This window comes from Heptranchias perlo, chromosome 9, assembly GCF_035084215.1.
Source record: "Heptranchias perlo isolate sHepPer1 chromosome 9, sHepPer1.hap1, whole genome shotgun sequence".
In the NCBI taxonomy this organism is placed as follows: Eukaryota; Metazoa; Chordata; class Chondrichthyes; order Hexanchiformes; family Hexanchidae; genus Heptranchias; species Heptranchias perlo.
Genome location: NC_090333.1, coordinates 51,427,687 through 51,453,803, shown reverse-complemented (window position 1 = coordinate 51,453,803; position 26,117 = coordinate 51,427,687). Strand labels below are relative to the sequence as shown.

Below are 26,117 nucleotides of genomic sequence, written 5' to 3'. Positions count from 1 at the left end.
TCGTTAGTTATCCTCTTGCTCTTAACATATTTATAAAACATCTTTGGGTTTTCTATGATTTTACCTGCTAATATTTTTTCATGCCCTCTCTTTGCTTTCCTAATTTCCTTTTTAACTTCACCCCTGCACTTAGTATACTCCTCTAAGCTTTCCGTAGTATTGAGTTCCCAGTGTTTATCATAGGCTTTCTTTTTCTGCCTCATCTTACCCTGAATGCTTCTTGACATCCAGGGTGTTCTAGATTTGACAGCCCCTCCCTTTTTCTTTGTGGGAAAATGTTTACCCTGAACCCCTTGAATCACCCCTTTGAATGTCTCCCACTGCTCTGACACTGATTAACCTTCAAGTAGCTGTTTTCAGTTTACTTCTATTAAATCACTTCTCAGTTTAATAAAATTAGCCTTTCCCCAATTGAAAACTTTAACTCCTGCTCTGTCTTTGTCCTTTTCCATAACTATGCTAAAACTAACTGCATTATGATCACTACCACCAAAATGCTCTCCCACTGCTACTTCTTCCACCTGCCCCTCTTCATTTCCTGGAACTAAATCCAGAACTGCCCCCCACTCTCGTTGGGCTTGCTATATACTGGCTAAAAAAATTCTCCTGTATGCAATTTAAGAATTCTGCGCCCTCTATACCATTCACACTGTTTATATCCCAGTTAATATTAGGGTGTTTGAAATCCCCTACTATTACTGCCCTATTGTTTTTGCACTTCTCAGAAATTTGCCTACATATTTGCTGCTCCATCTCCCTCTGACTGTTTGGGGTCTATAGTACACTCCCAGTAGTGTGACTGCTCCTTTTTTGTTCTTTAGCTCAAACCATAAGGCCTCATTTGATGCTTCTTCTAAAATATCATCCCTCCTCACAACTGTAATTGTTTCCTTAACCAAAATTGCCACTCCCCCCTCCTTTTTTATACCCCTCTCTTTCGCGTCTGAAAACCCTGTAACCAGGGATGTTGAGTTGCCAGTCCTGCCCCTCTTTAAGCCATGTTTCTGTAATAGTTAAGATATCATACCGCCACTTGTCTATCTGTGCCCTCAGTTCATCCATCTTATTTCCTATACTCCTTGCATTGAGGTAAATACATTTAAGGACTTGCAAACTCCTCTGTTGTTTATTTTCTAACCTTCGTTCCCTCTGCCTTCCAGACTCACTCAATAATTTTCTGTCTTCCTTTTCCAGTTCTGACTTTATCCCATCTGAATCCACAGTCAGGTTCCCATCCTCCTGCCAAGTTAGTTTAAACCCTCCCCGACAGCTCTAGCAAACCTCCCCATGAGGATATTGATCCCGGCCCTGTTGAAGTGCAACCCGTCCGGCTTGTACAGGTCCCACCTCCCCCAGAACCGGTCCCAATACCCCAGGAATCTAAAGCCCTCCCCCTTGCACCACCTTTGAAGCCATGCATTCATCTGCTCTATCCTCCTATTTCTATTCTCACTCGCGCCTGGCACTGGGAGTAATCCGGAGATTACTACCTTTGAGCTCTTGCTTTTTAATCTTTTTCCTAACTCCTTAAACTCTGCCTGCAGGACCTCATCCCTCTTTCTACTTATATCGTTGGTCATGATATGGACCACTACCTCTGGCTGTTCGGCTGTTCACCCCTTCTCCCACCCCCCCCACCAGAATGTTGCTTACCTTCTTGGTTGGACCTAGCAGATGATCACTAGTCCTAGTTTTCCTGAATGCAGCTGGCACTGGTAATTCATCTCTCCATTCATCTCTCCCAATTGCTCCCTGCAGGAAATGTGTATAGGTGGTTCTCCATCAGCTCCAGTATAAGGAGTGAGTATGCATGGAATAGCCACGGCATGGAGAGCAAGAGCAAGGCATGGCTCCAGCCAGGACGAGGGGCACATTAGCACAGCAAAACAGAGCTGAATTGTTGAGAAAAAGCCCAGGAGTGACGGATTCCATTCTTCCCTGGCCCCTCATTGTCAAGAGTACAAGCAGCTACAGGAGGCGGGGCCAGCTGGAGTGGGAAGCAAAAGCATAGAAAACAGGTTAGTTATGCATTTGTGGAGGGGGGTGGGTTGGACAACGGTACGAGGAGAGGCTGAGAAAGTGCATCTGTGGAGGGGCAATGGTAGGAGGAGAGGCTGAGAAAAAAAAGAGTGGGAAGAATAATTAAGGAAATAAGTCTATAAAAGCAACAGCAGGTATGAGGAGAGAGGTACCAGGAAGGTTGAATAGCACTAAGCAATAAGTAATAAGCAAATGCAGGAGGAAATGTAGGGGTTAAAGCTGAGGACCAGTGAGTAAGAGCTGGGGGGAGAGAGTCAAGGCTAAAGTACAAGACACATATGGGCATATGAGACCCATTCATAGTGAGGTGGCAGCAAGCAATGTGATAGGATGAGTGCAAAGAAATTGCAGAGGCAAAAGGCCAAATCAGTGTGCAACACGGCAGAGAAAAGAGAAGTTGAAGAGGAAGCACAGCCAAAGAGACACGCAGCAACATTCGAAGGATGTGGAGGTTGGAGACAGGACGTCCTGATTATCTGATCCGTGCTCCCCTCTGGGAGCCCCAAAATGTGGAATCGCCCCTATTGTTATTTAGCGTTCTTGGCCAATAGATGTTTAAAAATAAAGCAAAAACAGACAATCCTAGAAACACTTAACAGGTCCACATCCAAAATGTTAACTTATCTGTTCGCTCTACAAATGCAGCCTGACCCGCTGAGTGTTTCCAGCAATTTCTGTTTTTGTTTCAGATTTCCAGCATCAACAATTTTTTGTTTGTTTGCTTTTTGTAGATATTTAAGAGTGTTAAATTGCTGAACATGACCTGCGCCAACAGGTTAAAGGTGCGTGTGACATACACATTTAGTTAAAGGGCAGGATCAGGGTTTGGTTGTGATGCCTCCTACAGTTGAATAACCTGACTACAGTGTCCAGTGAAATGAAACATGCTCACTTGGGGAAGGCTGCAGAGGGATCTGGTGCATGTGTTAATCCTACCTCAGCAGAAGAGGAGGGTGGGAGGGGGGGGGGGGGGGTGAAGAGAAGAAAAAGAAATGAGCCAGACTGAAAAGCACAGTGCAGCTTACAGGTGGTGACTGACGTTGGCGGTGAGGTGAGTGTAGTGTACGTGCTACGCGGCAGGACATGGTCGGAAGGGGAGGAGCGGAAGGGCGAGCTGTCAAAAAGGGGAAAGCGGCAGCGAGCAAGAAGGAAGAGCTGTGGTGGGACGAGGCGCCGTGAGCAAAAAAAAAACAAACCCATATTAGTAATAAATAAAAAATATCTTCAAACCCCGAACCATGAGTAAAATCCTCACGGTGAAGACCACCCCCTTCGGCGACCAGAAGCCTGGCACCAGCGGCCTGAGGAAGCGGGTCAGCGTCTTTCAGTCGCAGACGAACTACGCGGAGAATTTCATCCAGAGTATCTTGACGGCGGCGGTGGAGCCGGGCCAGCGGCAGTGCGCGGTGTTGGTGCTGGGTGGAGACGGCCGCTACTACAACAAGCATGTCGTCCAACTCATCATCCAGATCGCAGCGGCCAACGGGGTAAAACAACAGCACACACACACACACTGCAGGCTGCACTTCACTGACACATTACAAACCCAGTCATTCACTGTCACATTACAAACCCACAGTCACTTACTGTCACATTACAAACTCACAGTCATTTACTGTCACGTTACAAACCCACAGTCATTCACTGTCACAGTACAAACTCACAGTCATTCACTGTCATATTACAAACCTAATTGTAAACAATTTTACAACACCAAGTTATAGTCCAACGATTTTATTTTTAATCCCACAAGCTTTCGGGGGCTTTCCCCTTCCTCAGGCGGTGTGGAACCTGAGGAAGGGGAAAGCCCCCGAAAGCTTGTGGGATTAAAAATAAAATCGTTGGACTATAACTTGGTGTTGTAAAATTGTTTACAATTGTTAACCCCAGTCCATCACCGGCATCTCCACATCATATTACATACCCACAGTCATTTACTGTCACATTACAAACTCAGTCATTCACTGTCACATTACAAACTCAGTCATTCACTGTCACGTTACAAACTCACAGTCATTCAGTGTCACGTTACAAACTCACATTCATTGTCACGTTACAAACTCACAGTCATTCACTGTCACATTACAATCTCTGTCATTCACTGTCACATCGCAAACCCAGATTCATTCACTCTTACATTATAAACCCAGCCACTCAGTGTCACATTAAAACACTGCAGTAATTTACTGTAAAGGGGCAGGATCTGTGCGGAGAAACTGCTTTAAAAAATTATTTTTTATTTTTCGATCCACGAGTGATAAAGAAGCAGAGGCTATATTAAAATTATAATTGTTTGCTGTTTTAGGCATTGAATATACTCTTAAGCTCATTTATTAAATTACAAACCCTTTCTGTTAGTGAAATGATTCTGTGCAGATCCTGCATTTAAGTAATTGCTTTGTAAAAGTTGAATGTAAATTAATCTCGGGTTCATTTCAATACGTTTAACGCAGAGAACAGTTTGTATACATTAATGGAAGTTGTGTGGTGAATTGCTTTTCAAAATTAGCTTTTTTAATTGGATAAATTTATTTTAAAATTATTTTTCTAAGTTGCGCTTCTGCAACTCGCTGACTTTCTCCACCTCTGTGACAGTTTGCCCTCTGACATTTTCTTATTTGTAATAAGATACTGGAGAATATTCCAGCCGTATAGGTTACCAGGCGCCTGCCAAGGATTTCAAACTTTTGATGCTTTTATGCATCGTGTTTGTGGTTTTTTTACATGTCTCTCAGTTCCTGTTCACAGGCTGTCTGGGATCCTGCAGGCCTAGTTGCTATGGTAACGGGGTGATTGGGGGCCGGTTGTGTATGTACCAGGCGAGAGAGAGCGCGCTGGATTGCATAACAGTTTAATGTGTAGTAATGAGCAAGTCACTGCAGAGTTTACAGTAGGCTGCACTGTGTCATTTGTTGCAAAAATTAAAAAATCCCAGGGTTGGTTTGAGCAGGGGTGCAAGATAGAGTTCAAAAATAAAAATCCCACTGTCTCTGAAATTCCACCATTGCCCTAGTGTTTTGTATCCCTGTCCAAAGGCCTGAAATTTAATACACAGCCAGGTTTAAAGTAGTGCCTGGAAAATAATGTATGTTGCAAGAAGAGAAAAAAAAATCTCAAACTGACCCTGATTTTCTGGGAGTTTCATAGAGTTGCCATACATGCCAATTCAGGTTGATATTAGTGGAATACGCACCATATGAATGTGTACTTCCTCTGTGGATCTAGTTAAGAGGGAAATATAAGCCCTGAATTTCCTCGTTGTCTTCAGCATTTATGCGTTTGTGACTCCATTATTGGACTGAAATTTGGGCACATTTACACCGTTTTTGTGCTAAACGCAACTTTCTTCAATTTTTTAAAAATTGAAGCTTGTTAAAGCATAGCTGCACTGTTCAAGCACACAGTAGTAACCCGGCTTTAAGTCGTTCCTTCAATCAGTGTAACTTTACACCTCCAAAAAATGCTCCAACAGCTCCCCCATCACTTCAGACAACTGTAAGCGAGGAGTTGCTGAGCTGAAGAGGGCACCGACTTCACTTACTGATTATAGGCTTCCAAGGAACTTTTTCAAATCACTTCCACTTTGATTTACGGTCGTGCTTTGCTCTCTTCCCAGAAAATTTTTTGGGACGTCCCCCACTCCCAAACCCACGCTTGGATCGACTACGGACCAAGAATGGGTTTCCCTATCGGCATAGCACTCTTTGCCATCATAATGGAGGAGTTGCAGCACCAGCGTGTCCAGGCCAGGAAAATCAGGCAGCATAGCTGAGGACAGCAGACCCTCAGTTACTAACCTCCCCAGTGTTTGTACAGGCCACACCAGTACTACGAGGACCTCTCAGAGGAGCGGTGCGTCCGAAGGCTGTGCCTCTCCAAGGAAGTCATTGGGCATCTCTGCCAACTTCATCATGAAAATTTGCAGACTTGCTCCTCTGCCACAACTGCTCTCCCATGGCAATTAAAGTTGCAGCAGCCCTCAAGGTTTACGATTGCATATCCTTCCAGGCTGCCACAGGACACCATTAACCAGGGAGTTGTTAGGGCACGTATCATGTAGGTGATGGACGCCCTCTTTTATAGAGCAGCTGAATTTCTCCATGTTGGCATCCCCCCAAAACAGTAGAGGAACAGCTGGTGCTTGGGTGAGAGGAAGGCAGTGATGCAGGTGGTAAATGGGAGGAGGGGTTTGGGCCAGAATTGGACGGGTTGGGATGGCTTACCTCTCTCCGTTGCCATGGCTACTTGTCCTCCTCTTCCTTCTCCTGCGGTGGCTGTGGTGAATCTGCAGGAAAGGTTGGCAGATGTTGACAAGGAGTAACCTTGACCCCCTCGGGTTGAAGAAGTCAAGGGTTGGAAGTTTGTGCGTGTGTGTGCGTGTATGCAGTTAGGGCTGGTAGAGCACAATTGTAGGTGCTGTAACTCATCTGGCCCCGGCAAGATGACTCTGACCGCAGCACAGCTATGATGGCATGTGCCCCCCAGGAAAGCCATGGACTTCTTTTCATGGGGGATTTCACGCCCGTTTCTCCCGGAACAATATAAGTAAAATAAAGGTTAGGCTAGCATCAAAGGAGTGTATGGCGAGTATGATGGCAGAGGTGAGGTGAGAGATGTGGGGGTGTCAAGATGTTAGAGCGGAGGAAGGTGTTATGGGAATGTGCAAGGCAGTTTTGTGCTTTAGGGGAGGTGTGTAGCCATAGCGCAGGCTAAGGAGTTAGTAGGTGCCCTTAACCTTAGTGCAATGTGAAGGTTTAGTAGTGTGAGTTTTGCCTTTAAGACAGTGAAGAATGTGGTGGTGACCAGGATGGGCAATGAAGAAAAAGAGAGCATGGTGAGTGTGTTACCGTGCCAACCTGATACAAGTCAGTGAATTTCTTTCAGCACTGCTCTGCAGTCATGAGGGTGAGGGACTTGGCAGTCAGTGCCAGTGCCACCTTCCTCCAAGCACCACGGCTCTGCAGGCTTGCACAAACATAGTCCAAAGCGCCTGTGTCTCCTCTCGTCCACCTCTTGCAACAAAATATCACGGTCCTCCTCAGTGAAGTTTGCTGTTCTTCTCCCACCTCTTCTGTGTGGTTGCCCAGTGGCAATAAATGCTAGGATGGTGCAAGTGTAAGATCCATCAATTGCCCACTAGCAGATATTCTGAGTTCACTGTTAGTTCAATATATGTATGTTTTCCCCCACAATTTTTACCTTCTCTTATAAAGGTGATTACCCATGCTGGGTTACAGGTCCACAGTGAAGGTTTCGTTCTTCACGTGAATCTAGAAACTGAGTGTCGGCAGGTTATTCCTTCGCATTGAGTTGCATTGGAGCTATTTCTAATCAAACCTTCATTGAAATCCACGTGCATTTTCTAGTAGCTGTACAGCATTTGGTTACATGTATGTCACTGCTAGTGGGACGGGTTGGGCCACTTGTTGGTGACAAATTGAATGTACTGGTGCATTATGAGTATTGAATTAAGTGTGATTTTTTTTTCTATAGCAATTTGTACCTAAACTCAAAATAAGCCTTGTGACCACACTCGTGTTTGAAATGTGTTTATGAACAGCAATAATGCATGCCATGAATGGATAATTAACTGCTGTTGAATAAAGTGGATATATACTGGTCATTCAACATATAGGGTAATTTTAGAACTCCACATTCAAAGGGGCACAATTCAGAAATACTGCAACACTGTAGTGCCAGTTCTCTGACCTGCACTCCCTTCGAGCGGAGCTTCCCATTGGGAGCACAGAGTTGCTGAATTTCCCCTTCTATCTCCACAAGTGAGGCCGACATTATTTTGAAAAAATACCTTCCATTCATGTCGAAGAAAATCAGTTGAGGCTCCATTGCAATGTCAAGTTAGGAAAAGTGTGGCTCTATTTCCATTGTTATTTTCCACATATGTATAATGTGTAATCAGTACCAGATACTAAGTAAAAGGGGATAAGGAATCATAGAAAAATGAGGTTACATTATCAGTGTATCTTTTCAAAAAAAAACAGGTGGATACAGGTGTAGTAGGACCACCACCAGTTGACAGTAACACAGGGAAAAGAAGTTTGGTGGACTTTGCATTCGGATATTCAGACACAGTAGTACCTATGTCTGTCAAAGTGGATGCAGTTTCCAATGCAGCTCTAGTAATTTTTTAGTTTTCACTGGTTGGATTTTCAAAAGAAATTCTGTCCAACCAAAGTACAAATTTCATGCCACAGGCGGTCACACAACTGCACGAGTATGCAACATCAAATGGCTCCACCCCACCCTACACCATCTGCAGATGAATGGACTGTAGGAGATATCTGTTGCCATGCTACATGCTAAATGCTACATGCACACCCTGAGCAGAACCCCCAAGAATGGGATTAGAAATTCTTGGACCTCTTATTTAGATCAAGGGAGGTACCACAGAAATCTTTTGAGCAGCTATACAGATGCCAAATAACTTTGTTGTTATTTAAGGAGGCTTGGTCTGGGAAATCTCCTGATGAGGATAAGAACTCGGTGGAGTCAATCAAGAAAGGCTTGACCATACTGTTGTTTTTTGATATTTGTTCTTGGGATGCTACTGGCAAGACCTCAATTCTAGTTGCCCTGAGAAGGTGGTGGTGGTCTGCCTTGAAGCAATTGTTTGTACAACTGAATGACTTGCTAGGTCACTTCAGAGGGTAGTAACAGTCAACCACATAAAGAAAGAAATCTGTAGGCCAGACATAATGGGGGTGACAGGGTTGGGTTTTTACAACAGTCCGGCAGATTTCTTTTTTTTCTCTTGGTACTAGCCCAAAAATTACCAGATTTATTGAACGCATTTTCATAATGGTGGGATTTGAATTTACAATCTTAGGGTTTCTAGGCCAGTACCCTAACCACCGCAATACTGTGCCAAACCAGTTATGTGTAGTAATTCCTATACATTTTAGAGACTGGGATCATGACTGAAAAATTGAGAGCAATATGTCTCTGTGCATCTCTGAAAGTTAAGTGTTGTTCTGTGTAGATTACAGAAAGTTAGAAAAACTTAATGGAAGATAATGCATTTGTTCTGCCTTGCGCAGAAATGATCCTTGCAAAGTTAGGGTCACTGAGTATCTTCTGGATCTCAATCTGGGCAAACAAGTCATTGAACAACAAAGCCAAAGTGCACTTAGTGTTTACTACAAGCATAGGTTTATGAGTTTACAGTGATGCCCTTTATGGTGAACTCTGACTTCATGGGGACTGAAGTTACACAATGTATACATAACACTGGCATTTTTATTCAGACATGGGAACACATTGACCATGTCATGAATGTGCTGGGCAGGGTTAACTGTAAAAGCTGGGAAAAAAGTCACATCGGTAAGGCTAAGATTTTGTCACTGGGTTGGAGGAGGGGCAGAGTGGGGTGGGGTGGTGAACAGAAACCTGATTGGGTGAAAATGGATGCCATTTCAGAGTTGTCATAGGAACACAGGAACGGGAGTAGGCCATTCAGCCCCTCGTGCCTGCTCCGCCATTTGATAAGATCATGGCTGATCTGTGATCTAACTCCATATACCTGCCTTTGGCCCATATCACTTAATACCTTTGGTTGCCAAAAAGCTATCTATCTCAGATTTAAATTTAGCGATTGAGCTAGTATCAATTGCCGTTTGCGGAAGATAGTTCAAAACTTCTACAACCCTTTGTGTGTAGAAATGTTTTCTAATCTCGCTCCTGAAAGGTCTGGCTCTAATTTTTAGACTGTGCCCCCTACTCCTAAAATCCCCAACCAGCGGAAATAGTTTCTCTCTATCCACCCTATCTGTTCCCCTTAATATCTTATAAACTTCGATCAGATCACCCCTTAACCTTCGAAACTCTAGAGAATACAACCCCAATTTCTGTAATCTCTCCTCATAACTTAACCCTTGAAGTCCGGGTATCATTCTAGTAAACCTACGCTGCACTCCCTCCAAGGCCAATATGTCCTTCCGAAGGTGCGGTGCCCAGAACTGCTCACAGTACTCCAGGTGTGGTCTAACCAGGGTTTTGTATAGCTGCAGCATAACTTCTGCTCCCTTGTACTCTAGTCCTCTAGATATAAAGGTCAACATTCCATTTGCCTTCTTGATTATTTTCTGCACCTGTTCATGACACTTCAATGACCTATGTACCTGAACCCCTAAGTCCCTTTGGACATCCACTGTTTTTAACTTTTTACCATTTAGAAAGTAACCTGTTCTATCCTTTTTTGATCCAAAGTGGATGACCTCACATTTGTCTACATTGAATTCCATTTGCCACAGTTTTGCCCATTCACCTAATCTATCAATATCGCTTTGTAATTTTATGTTTTCATCTACGCTGCTTACAATGCCACCAATCTTTGTGTCATCGGCAAACTTAGATATGAGACTTTCTGTGCCTGCATCTAAGTCGTTAATAAATATTGTGAATAATTGAGGCCCCAAGACAGATCCCTGCGGGACTCCACTAGTCACATCCTGCCAATGTGAGTACCTTCCCATTATCCCTACTCTCTGTCGCCTTTCGCTCAGCCAACTTCCTAACCAAGTCCTTACTTTTCCCTCGATTCCATGGGCTTCTATCTTAGCTAACAGTCTCTTATGTGGGACCTTATCAAATGCCTTCTGGAAGTCCATATAAATAACATCCATTGACATTCCCCTGTCCACTACTTTAGTCACCTCTTCAAAAAATTCAATCAGGTTTGTCAGGCACGACCTACCTTTCACAAATCCATGCTGGCTCTCTCTGATTAACTGAAAATTCTCGAGGTGTTCAGTCACCCTCTCCTTAATTATAGACTCCAGCATTTTCCCCACAACAGATGTTAGGCTAACTGGTCTATAATTCCCCGGTTTCCCTCTCTCTCCTTTCTTAAAAAGCGGAGTGATATGTGCAATTTTCCAATCCAGAGGGACAGTTCCTGAATCTAGAGAACTTTGAAAGATTATAGTTAGGGCATCCGCAATGTGCTCACCTACTTCCTTTAAAACCCTGGGATGGAAACCATCTGGTCCTGGGGATTTGTCACTCTTTAGTGCTATTATTTTCTTCATTACTGTTGCTTTACTTATGTTAATTTTATCCAGTCCCTGTCCCCGATTCAATATTAGTTTTCTTGGGATTTCCGGCGTGCTATCCCCTTTTTCGACTGTAAATACTGACGCAAAGACTACAAAGTAGCAGGCGTGAGCTTTCTTCAGGACAGTAGGTTATTGGAACATTATACTAAACTGCAAGGTAGCTGTACTGTTACTGGACCTCAGCATAAAACAGCTCCTGAATCAGGATGATCTGATTACAATGCTGTGAGGACTCTTTTTTTCAACTCCTTTTGTGTCAGTTTAGCTCAATTGATAGCAATTCTTCATGCGAGCAAGAGGGTTGTGGGTTCAAGCAGCACCACAGACCTGAGCACATAATCTAGGCTGATACCTCAGTGCTGTCCTGAGGGAGTGATGCATTGTTGGAGGTGCTTTCTTTCAGATGAGACGTTAAACCAAGAAACTGTCTGACAGCTCAAGCGAGCGGTAAAGATTGCCTGGTAAAGGGATTTTTCTTGGTGTTCTGGACAACATTCTTGTCTCAGCCAACATATTAACTGTTCATTCATTCGCTGTTTGTGGGACCTTGTTGTATTCAAATTGACTTTCATGTTTGCCAATATACAGCACTTAGGGATGTCCTGAAGATGTGATAAAGTGCTGTATGAATGCAATTTATTTTCTTTTTTTTAGATCAGTTGACAGAGGCTCTGCACAGATCTTGTTTTAGTCAATCCTGATTATGGCCCATAGTTTCTGATTCACAGAAATGTCTCAGACAAAGGAACTAGGGTCATACTGGGTCAGGTGAATAACCAAGTAGAAGAGAACTCCATTGTTTACCTGAGCTACAAGTTATTGGTGAAAGAAATAGCATACTTAGCAACTGAGAAAAAATGTATGAAGATTCTGTGGATATTAGAGACTCCAACCATATCTGAGATGTGTTTTACAGTATATTTGATCACAATACTCTGGTATGCTACATTCAACTTGTGAGTTTAAAAAAAAGACTTTTGCTACACTGGAATCCCTTCTTTACAAGCATATAATATGGCCATGATACATCATAAATCAACAGTAATTTATTATATGGGTAGGCTATCGTGTCAAGAATGATGCACAGGTTCAGTTCACATGGACACCATGTTAGTGACACCTATGGGACCTATCCTCCACCTTGAGAGTTGGGGTGGGGTGTTGGGAGTGATGGCATTGAAATACATTTGTCTTGTTTTTTTAAAATTAGAATTCTGGTGTCTTTTGAGTAAGAGATCAAAGATAATGATTCCCAGCTCTAAATGTATGAGGTGGTGTTTGATCCTACATGAGATTGGCTCACAGATTAAATTTTCTAATGGATGAATTAATCTAAACAGAAGATGTTTCTTGTTATCCGAACCAGTTGTTAATCCATTGTGAGTGTCTGGGAATTTATCAATCAAGTGAATCTTAGCAGCTGAAAATGGATGGTTTGAATTTTGTTAAAATATATTGTGCAAGTGTGAAGCTTATCAGATATTTAGCATTTGATGTTTGCATTTATGATTGCAGGTTTGTCTGAAACCCTGACTTCAAAAGATTAGATTGACAAGGGGGAGTTTGGCTTAGTTCATCGGTTTGTGCACTTTTTGTTGAATGATCAGATCGAAGCTTCATTTTTAACTCTATGCTTGAGATAGAGTTTGCAGTTATGCCAGTACTGTAAGTGGCTTAAGTTGATGAAATCTACAGAATTTGCTTTGCCTGTCACTGCAACTTTGTTTCCCAAGACTAAAAAAAAGGTAATGAAACCATTAGATTTTTCTCATTCAATATTATACTTCTAGCATTTTGTTAAATTTTAGTATTTCATATCTGTGCTTAATTGTAAATAAAGAGTGGGCAAGGTCTGTCCACAAGAACTACTGTAACGGGAGGAAAAAACTGGTGGAGGAAACAAACAGTTCTATAAAAATCCGAAATTGTAATCTCCTCTGACCTCAAATGGAAGTCTCACATCTCATCCAATGCTAAAGATACCGCAAGAAGCTCAGTTTCTTCTTTTGTGCCAATCACATTTTTTCCCCTCAGCAATTCTTCAGAGACCATCTCCAATCCTCGATCCTAAGCCAGTTGAACAATCTAATGGACTTTTTTCATTTCAAATCATTCTTGAATGTCACTGAGGCATGTGTACATCTGTCTTCCTCTTGCTGTGTTTTCTTCTGTTTTTCCTTCATCACCTATTCACATATTAGCTTTTCCTGTGATTTACAATTGATATGACCACAATATTTTGGGCACTGATCTCAGTAGCTCTTTTTTTTCTCTGCTCCCGTCAAATTGAGCGCCTGGTCAGTTTTTACTATGTTGTATCAAGCTTGTGCAGAGCATCCTATAATATGTCTACATTTCAGATATTGCTAATCTCTACATGCTGTTGCATAGAGGGTTCAGTTTTCACAGAGGTATAATAACCCTGTCAACCGAATGTTTCATTTCTGTCATCTTGATGCATATTATCAGGTTACGGTGTTGATTCGTAATACCTTCTCTAGCTTCCTTTCCTTTGCAGAAACCCTTCTACTCTTCATTGATTTTGTCATCAATCTTTTTCTGTACTTGTTTTCCTGGAGGTGATCCTCGAACGTTAAAGATTTGACTCATGAGATTTATTGCTCGATCATTGCTAGCCTTCTTAGTTCTGCCTCTTTTGGTATTGGAATGAAGGTGGATTGCAAAAGATCATGGGGGTGGTGCCTGTATTGTAGATGAGGTTGTACAGTTCTATTAGCTTCCAATTCCTTACATTGCTAATCACAGTATACATATCTCCTTCTGTTGCTTTGCTATTATTAATATTTTTTATGGCAAAATAGACCTTGCGTATTGCTAGGCCACTCATTTCTACTGTTTGCTGGTTTACTACTAGTCCAGTCCTCACCTTGCTGATGTATTCCAGACTTTAGTATTCATAACTCATATTTCAGGATTTTTAAACCATTTTTCCACAGAAAGGATTTGGAAAAAGAATTACTTTTAATGTTTTTATTAAGAGCAATGTATATTCTCACAAGTTTTTTTTAAAAAGGCACCTAGGTGAATGGTGGTTAATACGCTAAAAGGAAATTATTTCCCCCAGAGACGAAATAATAAGCAACTCATTAATAATAAATAAAAACAGAAACTGCTGGAAAAACTCAGCATGTCAGGCAGCAACTGTGGAGAAAGAAACAGAGTTAACGTTTCAGGTCGAAGACCTTTAGTCAGAACTGGAAGATGTTAAAGAGTTAACAGTTTTTAAGCAAGTACAGAGCCAGGGGAAAGGGGGAGGGAGGGGAGGGGAGGAAAGAACGAAAGGGAAGGTCTGTGATAGAGTAGAGGGCAAGAGAGATTAAATGACAAAAGGGATGATGGTGCAAGGCAAGGAGGGTGGTAACGGGACAAGTTAAGAAACAAAAGATGGATCTAGAGAAGCTGTAAATGACAACAGCAGAACCATTACCAGCAGCTGCAATCCCACAAAAAAAATGGGAGCAGTGGTTATGGTCTGAAGTTATTGAAATCAATGCTGAGTCCAAAAAGTAGTAAAGTGCCTATATGAAAGATGAGGTGCTGTTGCTTGAGCTTATGTTGAACAGTGGAACAGTGTAAGAGGCCGAGGTCAGAGTGGGAGTGAGACGGGGAATTAAAATGGCAAGCACTTGCAGACTGAGCGGAGGTGTTCAGCAAAGCGATCACCAATCTGCGTTTGGTCTCCCCAATGTAGAGAAGACTGCATCGTGAGCAACGAATGCTGTATACTAAATTGAAAGAAATACAAGTAAACCACTGTTTCACCTGAAAGGAGTGTTTGGGGCCCTGGACGGTGAAAGGGCAGGTGTTGCATCTCCTGCGTTCGCATAGGAAGGTGTCGTGAGGAGGAGTGGGGGTGATGGAAGAGTGGACCAGGGTGTCGCGGAGGGAGCAGTCCCTTCGGAATGCTCCCTCCGCGAGGGAGGGGAAGATACATTTGGTGGTGGGATTGCACTGGCGGTGGTGGAAATGGCGGAGGATGATACGTTGAATGTGGAGGCTGGTGGGGTGGAAGGTGAGGACGAGGGGGACCCTATCATGGTTCTGGGAGGGAGGGGAAGAGGTGAAGGCAGAGGTGCGGGAAATAGGTCGGTCTCGGTCGAGGACCCTGTCAACTACAGTGGAGGGTATTGCTCAGTTGAGGAAAAAGGAAGACATCTCGGAAGCACTGGCATGGAAGGTAGCATCGTCAGAACAGATGCAACGGAGAAACTAGGAGTAGGGAATAGAGTCCTTACAGGAAGCGGGTGGGAGGAAGTGTAATCAAGGTGGTTGTGGGAGTCGGTGGGCTTACAATAGATATTGGTTGACAGCCTATCCCCAGAAATGGAGATGGAAGAGTCGGAGATGGACCATGTGAAGGCGAGGGAAGGGTGGAAATTGGAAGCAAAGTTGATGAAATTTTCCAGTTCAGGGCGAGAGCAGGAAGCGGCACCAATACGGTCATCAATGTACCGGAATAAAAGGTGAGGGAGGGGACCTGAGTAGGACTGGAACAAGGGAATGTTCCACATATCCCACAAAAAGGCAGGCTTAGCTGGGATCCATACAGGTTCCCATAGCGACACCTTTTATTTGGAGGAAGTGAGTAGAGTCAAAGGAGAAGTTGTACATTAGCTTGTCTGTTTCATTGAAAAAAAACTTGTGCCCTTTTGTTGGAAACCCCTTTGAGCTCTCAAAAAAGATACAATGTGGAGGCTGGGACACAGGGCTGTGAGAGTTTTTTTTGAGGCAGGAAGGCTGCGAGGGTAGTGGGGTTTGTTAAAGGGAAAGCTGTGAGGGACTTTGCTGAGACAAAGAGCTGGAGGATAGTTAGAACCTCTTGTTTAAGTCCAGTAAGCTGATCCATTGATGTGAGGAAGTGTAGTATATTCGTTATTTTGTTTCATTATACAGAGATAAGTTGTACTGATTGAACTAAGAGAACCTGATCATAACTGTTGCTCTGTATGTTCACCTTACTGTGAAATAAAACAGCTAGACAGTTCATATTAATCCTTGCCTTGCCTTAGTGTTAACTTGTTCCACCTTCAGAGAGACTGGTAAGACCAACCATTTAAGGATCTGCACATAAAGTTTGAAATTTTAGCTTTGAACCTTTCCAGTCTGATTTTGTATCTGAAGTAACTAACTTGTGTTACCACAGTTATTAGAATCTCAAAGCCATATGCCATAAATACCAGGGCTTAAAACGGTCCTATCATATGACAGCTCTCTGTGTCCAAGACATAAATGCATGCCTCCTGACCCCGAGGACTTTCTGTTAGGCTCTTCAAGTATTAGCTTTTAACTTTTAGAAATATGCAAATTTTGTGTATCCTTCAAAGCAATAAGTTAAAGGCGTAGAGACCCTGTATTGCTGCAATTCATTTATGATTTTTTTTAAAGAAGTAAACAATTAGTGTATAACACAGAAAAGAGAAGGTGAGCCATAAAATAACATGACCTTTAGACTACCAACAGTCCGAGGAAATTCCTTTCTCTTTGGGGTTTTATAGGTTTTCAACTTTCACACTGTGACACTGGAACACTATTATGCCGATAATAAAGCTACTCAAAAGTAGCAGTTCTTTCTCTGTGATGCATTAATCCTAAACTACTAAAACACTCAATATACTGTTTTAATTAGAATTTTGAACACTTTAATTCTGCTTGTCCTGACCCTTTTGTCCGTTGTGCTCTTCTTATTTTTGATTTCTTTTCCCCCTCTGTGTAATTCAGGCTGACACTCCAGTGCAGTACTTTTGGAATGCTACATTGCCAGAGGTGTCATTTTTAGATGAGACTTTAAACCGAGGCTCTATATGCCTGTTTAGGTATATATAAAGATTTGACAGCACTGTTTGAAGAAGAGCAGGGAGTTTATATGGTGACCTGGCCAACATTCCTCCCTCATCCAACATAACCCAAAAATTTTAAGTGGTCATTTGTTTCATTTGCTGTGGGATCTTCCTGTATGCAAAGTTGCTGCCATATTTGCTTATATAAGTAATTAATTGGATGTGAAGTGATTTGGGTTGCCTTGACATGAGGTGCTATATAAGTGCAAGTTCTTCTTCTAATAGCAATGTGAATGAATTATTATTAATGTTGTCTTGGCCCAGTGGTAGTATCCTTGCCTACCCAGAAGAGTCAGCAATCAGAAGGTTGTGGGATCAAGCCCAACTCCAGGGAGCAGGTAATCTAGGCTGACATTTTAGTGCACTACTAAGGGAGTGTTGCATTGTCAGAGGTGCTATCTTTTGAATGAGACGTTAAACTAAGGACCTGCCCACTTATTCAGGTAACTTGTGAGAGATCTTGTGGCATCATTTTAAGAGCAGGATAGTTCTCCTTATGTTCTGGCCAACGTTCATCCCTCAATCAGCACCACCAAAAAAACTGATTAGCTGGTTATTCATGTCATTGCTGTTTGTGGCACCTTGCTGTGTACAAACTGTCTGCCACGTTTGCCGATGTAACAACAGTGACTACACTTCAAAAGTAATTAATTGGCTGTAAAGCGTTTTGAAACTTGAAAAATGTTATATAAATGCAAGATTTTTGTTTATATTTCTTTAATGTGGAGGCCATGGGGATGCTATATTTATGAGAAGGTGATGCCAACAATTTCTATCTTGAGTACATCTCAAATAAGTAATATTATCTTAACATATAAAGTATAAATTTTAAACGTGTATCCTTGGTAATATAACGTTGCAGTGTGTGTAGTTTTTTTATTCTTCCATATACCCACACAATTGCATTGCTCTCATGTTAAAATGTTCACATGTCACTTCAGCTGTACATCTCTATCAATAAAACGTGTGCAATAAAGGGCCACATGTAATTGTCATGCAATGTGTACTGGGGCTGAAATATTTTTTTACAATATGGGGAAAGTTGATAGGCAATAAAGTATCCTTGTGAAGAAAAAATAATTGTTTTGATAATAACTAGGTAAACACAGTTGAAATTTATTCTGGAAGTTGTGTGCAGTGTTCTGCAAAGTAGGCAAAATAGTGGAGAGAATGCAAGGCACAGAAGAGCATGTAGTAGTTATTGTTCACTCAAGTGTTATAAACCTTCCACCTTGAAGAGAGGAATTTTTTTGATCAAGAAAAAGAAAGTGGGGAATGTTAATTTTTCTGAGATTTCAGAAACTTTAGTTTTAAAATTTGACCAACTAAAGCTAGATGTTGAATATTTTCAAAAGAAATGTGTGGTTGCTGTACACTGAATATTTTGAAGGTAGCCTGACTGTTACATCTGAAATTTTCTTCAAACTAAAATTTGTTTGCATAAGAACTGGAACCGCTACATGGTTTATATCAATCTCCAAACAGGGCAGCCATTCACAAATGTGCTTAACCTGAGACCAGTTTTCTGAGCTGCAAATTTTAATGATGCGTAGAGTTTGTGCTCCACACAACTGTGCTGCCGAGCTCTTGATTTTGATTGTGCCAGTAGGAGACAGCACAGAGCAGGGATCAGGGAGTGAGTAACCAGCTTAAGAAAACATTTGCAGACACCAGGGAATAGATCGGTTGTCTGATTCCTTAATTGGGAAATTGCATGGTACAATGAGATGTAGAGACAGGAAGCAAAAATGAAATGACACTAAAAATATGTCAATCAATTAAATTTGAGTGGATTAGCAGATTATATCAGTTCATGGCATCATGAAGAAGTGGTAGAATGTGGGTTGTTGTTGATCAGTCTTCACTTGCTGAGTTACAGATTTCTGGTATTTCACTGGAGAAATACTGACTATAGGCCTGGTGCTTCTCCTCAGGGTGGAATTGAGTGAAAACCGAAATAACATATTATCCTGAGATAATCCTCGTACACTTTGAGGCAACTGATTTCACAGTAGTCTTGGTAAAAGCCTGGGAGCAGGTTAATCATAGATATTGTGTGGCGAAAGGAAGGTTACATTAAGGGAGAAGGTAACTTTGAGCCTTACCCTCAGAGAATGCATATCTTGAAATCTGGTGAAGCAGAAAGAAATGTACCACAAGGATGGTAGGGAAATACTAAACGATGTTTAACAGACAAGCTGACGAATTGCAATCTTTGGGAGGCTGCATTATGTTCTGATCTTGCACTTCTCATCCACAGGGGGGAAACATTGCAAAACTCAGGAAAGATTGCTGCACTGGCGAACAGTAAATACAGCTGGTATATGCAAAATCACTTCAGCAAGACACTTTTTAAGAGACTACATTTTAACCCCCTCCCCTTTTCCATTAATAGTTATTTCTTACCTTGAAAATAACGAATCTCCATGACAAAATGAGTCGGTAACAAAAGATTATGACATATCAAAATATTTATTCTAAGTAACTCCAGATTGTGACACTAAATTTATTTTTCCATAAAATATTTAATATCATAAATAATTTTGTGATTTTTATTACTGATCATGTATACAAAAGTATTGGCACAAAAAATCTTGATTAATTTATCTTAAATTTTACCTTTTAACAATCAGGCCATAATAAAATGTTGCAGTTTTAAGCAACAACAATAACTTGCATTTATATAGCACTTTTAACATAGTAAAACATCCCAAGGCACTTAAGCATTACTCAATCTGTCTCAATTCTTGTTCTTTATTAAATCCTGGCCAAATCTTTCCTGGTCACTGTTTTGAACACTACAAGTGAATATTGAACAATGTTGCACTTGCTGGTTTTCTTTATGAACACTTGGAAATCATCCACGAAAAATAAAATATTCTAGGTCAATATTTTTTAATGTGTTGAAGTGGCACTCATAGTGGGAGGATACAGATTTGATGTTACCCTCACTCCAGTATATGTGGGCCACAATATACACCCCTTGGCTGCTGATAAAGAGCAGTATTGGTGGAGTTAGACAGGAGAAATGCCTGGCAAACAATGAGGGTAAATTACAAAAACCTTGTGTGGAAAAAAAGAGGAAATAAAGTCATTTGTTCATTGAGCATAACTTTCTCTTTTTAAGGTTTTTTTTTCCCTCCCAAAGGAAAGTGGCCATAACCCTACCAGGTGGCAGGTGGTCTAAGGATAACTGCCATTGTATTTTTCTCTTCTTCTCTACCTCCTTTTTGAAGCCTGCCTATCTTCAGCTGGAACTTTCCCACAGTGATGTGACTGAGATCAGGACTTAGTGGTGTGGGAAATTGCAGGCACAAGCCCACATTCCGTGTTGCAGGTTAGAGCTCTGCATTGTCCAAAAATCATTGTTAATAAAAAATGCCACAGCATGTGTATCATGGTGACTTACTGGAATCCATTTGAATTTTAGATATGATTGATCTAGATTCTAGAAAGGGCAAATGTGGATCTATTAAAGACAGATGCAGGCGACACAATAATGAACAATAAAGAAAATGCAGACTTGTTAAATGAGCGCTTTGTATCTGTTTTCATAGTGAAGGAATTGATACCGGTGATACTAGGGTACCTAAAAGTCAAGGGAGGAACTTAATGGATTTAATATAAGTTTTTTAAAAAGGTAATGTAGAAAATAATGGGACTTAAGTTAGACAAATCTCCAGGACCTGATGGTTTCCACCCCAGAATATTAAAAGAAATGTGAGGAAATTGCTGTGCATTAGTCATAATTTTCCTACGTTCTCTAGATTCAAGAATTGTGCCCTTGGATTGGAAAATTTTTAGGGAGGGAGGGAGGGAGAAACCAGTTGACTAGAGACCCATCAGTTGTGGGGAAGTTACTGACACAGTGAGCACTTGGAGACGTATGAGCTGATCAAAAAGAGTATGCGTGTCTTTGTGAAGAGTAGGTTATGTCTGACTAATCTAGTTGAATTTTTTTTAGAAGGTCACTAGCATGGTGGATAGGGGAGTGGATATATATATTGTTCATATGGACTTCCAAAAGGCATTTGATAAGGTTCTGCACAAGAGATTATCAAAAATGAAAGCTCATGGAATTGGAGGTAACCTTGTGACATGGGTTGGTAATTCATTGGGAGATAGGAGACGGAGAGTGGGAATAAAGGGAATGTTCTCTGATTGGCAGGATGTGATAAGTGGTGTTCCCCAGGGGTCTGTATTAGGGCCTCAACTTTTCACCATATAAATGACATGGATGAAGGAATAGAGTTCTATATCCAAGTTTGCAGATGACTAAGTTAGGAGGCTGTGTAAGTTGTGTGGATGGAAGCAGGAAGTCACAAAGGAACGTAAACAGATTAAGTGAGTGGGCAAAACTGGTAGATGGAGTTCAATGTGGAGAAGCGAGGTCATCCGTTGTGGATCCGAGAAAGACAAATTGGAATATTTTATTAACGGTGGGAGGCTAGGAAATTTGGAGGAGCAAAGGAATTTAGGTGACCATGTACACAAATCGCTAAAGTGCACAAGTACAAAAAGTAATCAAAAAAGCTAATGGAATGCTGGCCTTTATCTCAAGGGGGTTAGAATACAAAAGTGAGGGAGTGATGCTTCAGTTGTACAGAGACTTGTTCAAACTTCATCTGGAGTACTGTGCTCAGATTTGGGCACCAAGCCTAAGGAAAGATATATTGGCCTTGGAGGGCATATTCACCAGAATGATATCGGAGCTTAAAGGGTTAAATTATGAGGACAGGTTGCATAATATTTATATTCCCTTGAGTTTAGAAGGTTGTGGGGTGATCTAATCGAGGTGTTTAAAATGGTAAAGAGACTTGACAGGGTAGATACAGAGCACCTATTTCCTGTGGTGGGGGAATCCAGAACAAAGGGCATAATCTTAAAATTAGACCTCGGCCATTTAGGAGTGAAATCAGGAAGCGCTTTTTCACACAAAGGAAAAATCTGGAACTCTCTCTCCCAAAAGGCTGTAAATGCTGGGTCAATTTAAAATTTTCAAGACTGAGATTGATAGATTTTTGTTATGTAAGGGTATCAAGGGATATGACGCAATGGCAGGTAAATGGAGTTGTGGTACAGATTCAGCCATGATCTAATTGAATGGTGGAACAGGCTTGAGGGGCTGAATGGCCTACTCCCGTTCCTATGTTACTGTGTAACAATATCAGAACACATGGTGAACATTTAAAGTGTGAATCTTAAGACCAGTGGGTGAAACTAAAATTCTTTTATAGTAATTAAGAACTAATGAAATAATTTAAATAGTCAAAATTAATTTTTGCTTTTCCACTCCCTTTGCACTAAATTTAAAACTCACTGTAATCATATCATAATTAAATAACATTTGGAGGTGACGAAGCCCAGCATGTCATGCCTCTTAACAAGCAATTTAACACTATGCTTATTTGATATTACAGATGTTGCAACTTTTTTTTTAAAGGTTATTCAGTAGTTGGGACAGCACAGAATTCTGGAAAGCAGAAAGACAAAACTGAGTGTGGACACCTCATTGATGGAGGAATCAAAATCAGAGAGTAGTCATCCCATGCACCTCGTGAACACCACTGATGTCCCTTTTGTAGTGTACTATAGTGTAATTGAACTGGTGCTGTTGACATCACAACATCAAAACCTCACCTCAATTAATGCTTTCGCTGGGTACATATGATTGGAAGTGACAAAGGCGGCAGGGCAATCCTACTCCTTTCAGTGTAACTTGTCCATGACAGGCACAGAAAATAATCAAAAAGGCTAATGAATTTTCCAATTTCGGGAAAGGTACTGGCTGGGATTCTCAAAGCCACAAATGCAACTTTGAACTGTGAATTTGCACCTTGTCAGCAACACGTGTAAAATTTACCCTGAATTATAGATGGAGCAGATTTGGCAACAGGGGGACCGTTTCAATAATTTAAACAAGTTTCTGGTATTCAAAATTAATTCTGTTTATACTCCAGGGCAGATCAAAAGGCTGGCAGCAACACCAGCACAATTTCTTTGCATGTGCAGCTGCTCAGAAGTCACAAATGTAGCTGTGGTTCCTCCTTGATGTTGGGGGAAGATCCTTGCAGACCAATATGAAGATCACAGTGCTAGTCTGTAAAGGTGCATCAGAATTTTGTGGGATTTCAGGGTCAGTGACAGACATGATAGAATGTAGACAAATGGATTTCAATGTTGGCAAGTGTGTGGTCATCCACTTTGGACCTAAAAAGGATAGATCAGAGTACTTTCTAAATGGTGAAAAGCTTGAAACAGTGGTGGTCCAAAGAGACTTAGGAGTTCATGTACATAGATCATTAAAATGTCATGGACAGGCACAGAAAATAATCAAAACGGTTAATGGAATGCTGGCCTTTATATCTAGCGGACTAGAATACAAGGGGGTAGAAGCTATGCTACAGCTACACAAAGCCCTGGTTAGACCACACCTGGAGTACTGTGTTCAGATATGAGCACCGTACATTAGGAAGGATATATTGGCCTTGGAGGGAGTATAACGGAGGTTTACTAGAATGAAACCCGGATGCCAAGGGTTAAATTATGAGGTGAGATTACACAAACTAGGGTTGTATTCCCCAGAATTTAGAAGATTAAGGGGTGATATAATTGACGTTTACAAGATATTGAGGAACTGATAGGTCAGATAGAGAGAAACTATTTCTGCTGGTTGTTGAGTCTCAGACTAGGGGACATAGCCTAAAAATTAGAGCCAGGACTTTCAGGAGTGAAGTTAGGAAACACTTCTACATGCAAAGGATTGTAGAAGTTTGGAACTGTCTTCTGCAAAAGGCAGTTGATGCTAACTTAATTGTTAATTTTAAATCTGAGATTGATAGATTTTTGTTAACCAAAGCTTTTAAGGGAAATGGGGCTAAAGCGGATATACAGAGTTAGGTCACAGATCAGCCATGATCTCATTGAATGACAGAACAGGCTTGAGGGGCTAAATGGCCTACTCGTGTTCCTACAGTATGCCAGTCACTTCTATTCCCTTATTGTTGGTGTCAAGAAGACAGGATTTTCTCCCTGATGGAAATTAACTTTGAAATAGACAGTTTCCTAGAAGTAAAGGGAATTAGGGGTTACGGGGAGTGGGCAGGAAATTGGACATGAATTTAGATTTGAGGTTAGGATCAGATCAGCCATGATCTTATTGAATGGCGGAGCAGGCTCAAGGGGCCGATTGGCCCACTCCTGTTCCTATTTCTTATGTTCTTATGTAACTTCAAATGGCAGAGATGTACACGATAGTTAAATGGGAATGTATCTCTGGGTTGTTTTAAGGAGACAAGTGTATTTTCTCTCCTTAGAGCACACACCTACAGCTGAGAAAGTGAACAAATGACCTCATGTCAGACTTTCACAGTGCTACTGAGAGGTACAAGAGCAAACTGAGACAACAACCCCCTCCCCCTGAGATAGACAACATCTAGCCACTGTTCAGGACCTCATTCAGAATTTGGTGGTTGGTTTAAATTTCCACATGTCACACCACCAGATTACCCTTAATTTTTAGATCAGGCATTTTCTATTACGCAAAGCAACATGGAATTGCTGGAATTTAAGTTTGTTGTATAAGTACAAAGAGGAGACATCAGAACATGCCGAGGGACTGGCCTTTTCAATCTTGAGAACTTGGGCAAAATGAGAGATAGCAGGCAATCTTAAAGGGGCTTGTCACTGATCTGTGGAGGGAAAGAGGCTAGAAAAGCCCAGTGTTATTTTGTGTTTTACATATCAACAATGTCACTCAAATGCCAGAAACTGATATAGATTTACAATACAGAACTTAAGAATATTAGCAGTAGCAGTGCATTGCAGAAGCAATGCATGAAGAATGGAATTCGATGGGCATCTCCTTAATCAACAGTTATCCCAGAAACAGCAAATACCACAGGCTAACACGCCTTGGATACATCATCAAATTTTAGACAGAAATTTCATGCCAGGCAGGAATCATGCACCAATGGATTGCTGGCGAGTAGGCAGTGGAAGTAGGTGATAGAGAAGATACGGGGTTGGAAACTCAGCTACGAAAATCCCCAGATATCTTTCCCACTTGATTACCTCAAAATGTTACCACACAATGTGTCCTCCACATTCTCACTTCTATTTTGTCTTGTGACTTATCTGTGTTGAATTACATATGCCACTTCTTTGTCCATTGACGTAGTCTGTCCAGGTCCCTTTGGATTATTGCACATTTGGTGTCATCTGCAAACTTAGAAAATTTGGATAATATTCCATCGTCCAAGTCATTTATAAAAATTATAAACAATAGCAGCCCTGACACTGACCCTGTGAACTCCATGGCACTAGCAACCAGATTCTACTTTGACACTAGCACTTGCAACACCATCCTTTTCTGTCTTTCAGGTATGGATCAATCCAGCTTAACACCTTGTCATCAATCTCATGGGCATGCACCTTGTGAATCGGTGTGTCTTGTGAGAAGTGTCAAATCACTTCCTGAAATCCAGGTAGATAGCATCCACTGCTTTACTTCACGTTACTACACGTTACCCCACCAGCGAACAAATGTTATCTGTTTTTAATATAATGGGTCATTTGCTGGCTTTCTCTGCCTTCCGGATGTTTCTGCCTCTCTCTGTTTTTTTTCCTGTTTGTTTTTTCGTTGAATGTGTATTCGGGGGTTCTGCAGGTGACACCTCTCTGTCTGAACACGGTGATTGCCTTGGCAACGGGCAGTTGCAGGGGCATTCTGTAAACACCATGTATTGTTCTATATGTATAAATGCGTAGGCTTCGAGGAGCTCCTGAACATTTACCTGAGGAAGGAGGAAGTCTCCGAAAGCTTGTGAATTTAAAATAAAATTGCTGGACTATAACTTGGTGTTGTAAAATTGTTTACAATTGTCAACCCCAGTCCATCACCGGCATCTCCACATCATTACTTCTATCCATCAGATCTGTAACTTCCTCAAAAAAATCGAGTAAATTAGTCAGACATGTCCAACCCCACCTGAAATCATGCTGGCTCTCTCAAATCAAACCAGGTCATTCCAGATGACCCCTTATGCTATTCCTAATCAAAGTCTCAAAAACAGTTTCCTCATGCGAAGAACTTGGGTTTATGAGAAGTAGGAATGCATTGCATAAGCAATGCATGAAGAATGAA

At 41.4% G+C, this 26,117-nt stretch overlaps 1 protein-coding gene across 1 annotated transcript in view; it reads left to right on the top strand.

The window, feature by feature from the left end:
* The first annotated feature begins 3,111 nt into the window (after positions 1-3,111).
* The window catches only part of pgm1 (phosphoglucomutase 1), an 83,311-nt gene continuing 60,305 nt past the window's right edge, over positions 3,112-26,117 (top strand). Inside the window, exon 1 of the mRNA XM_067990402.1 lies at positions 3,112-3,527. Within this exon, the coding sequence (XP_067846503.1) occupies positions 3,279-3,527 (249 nt within the window). The 5' untranslated portion in view covers positions 3,112-3,278. The remainder of the gene's footprint in view (positions 3,528-26,117) is intronic.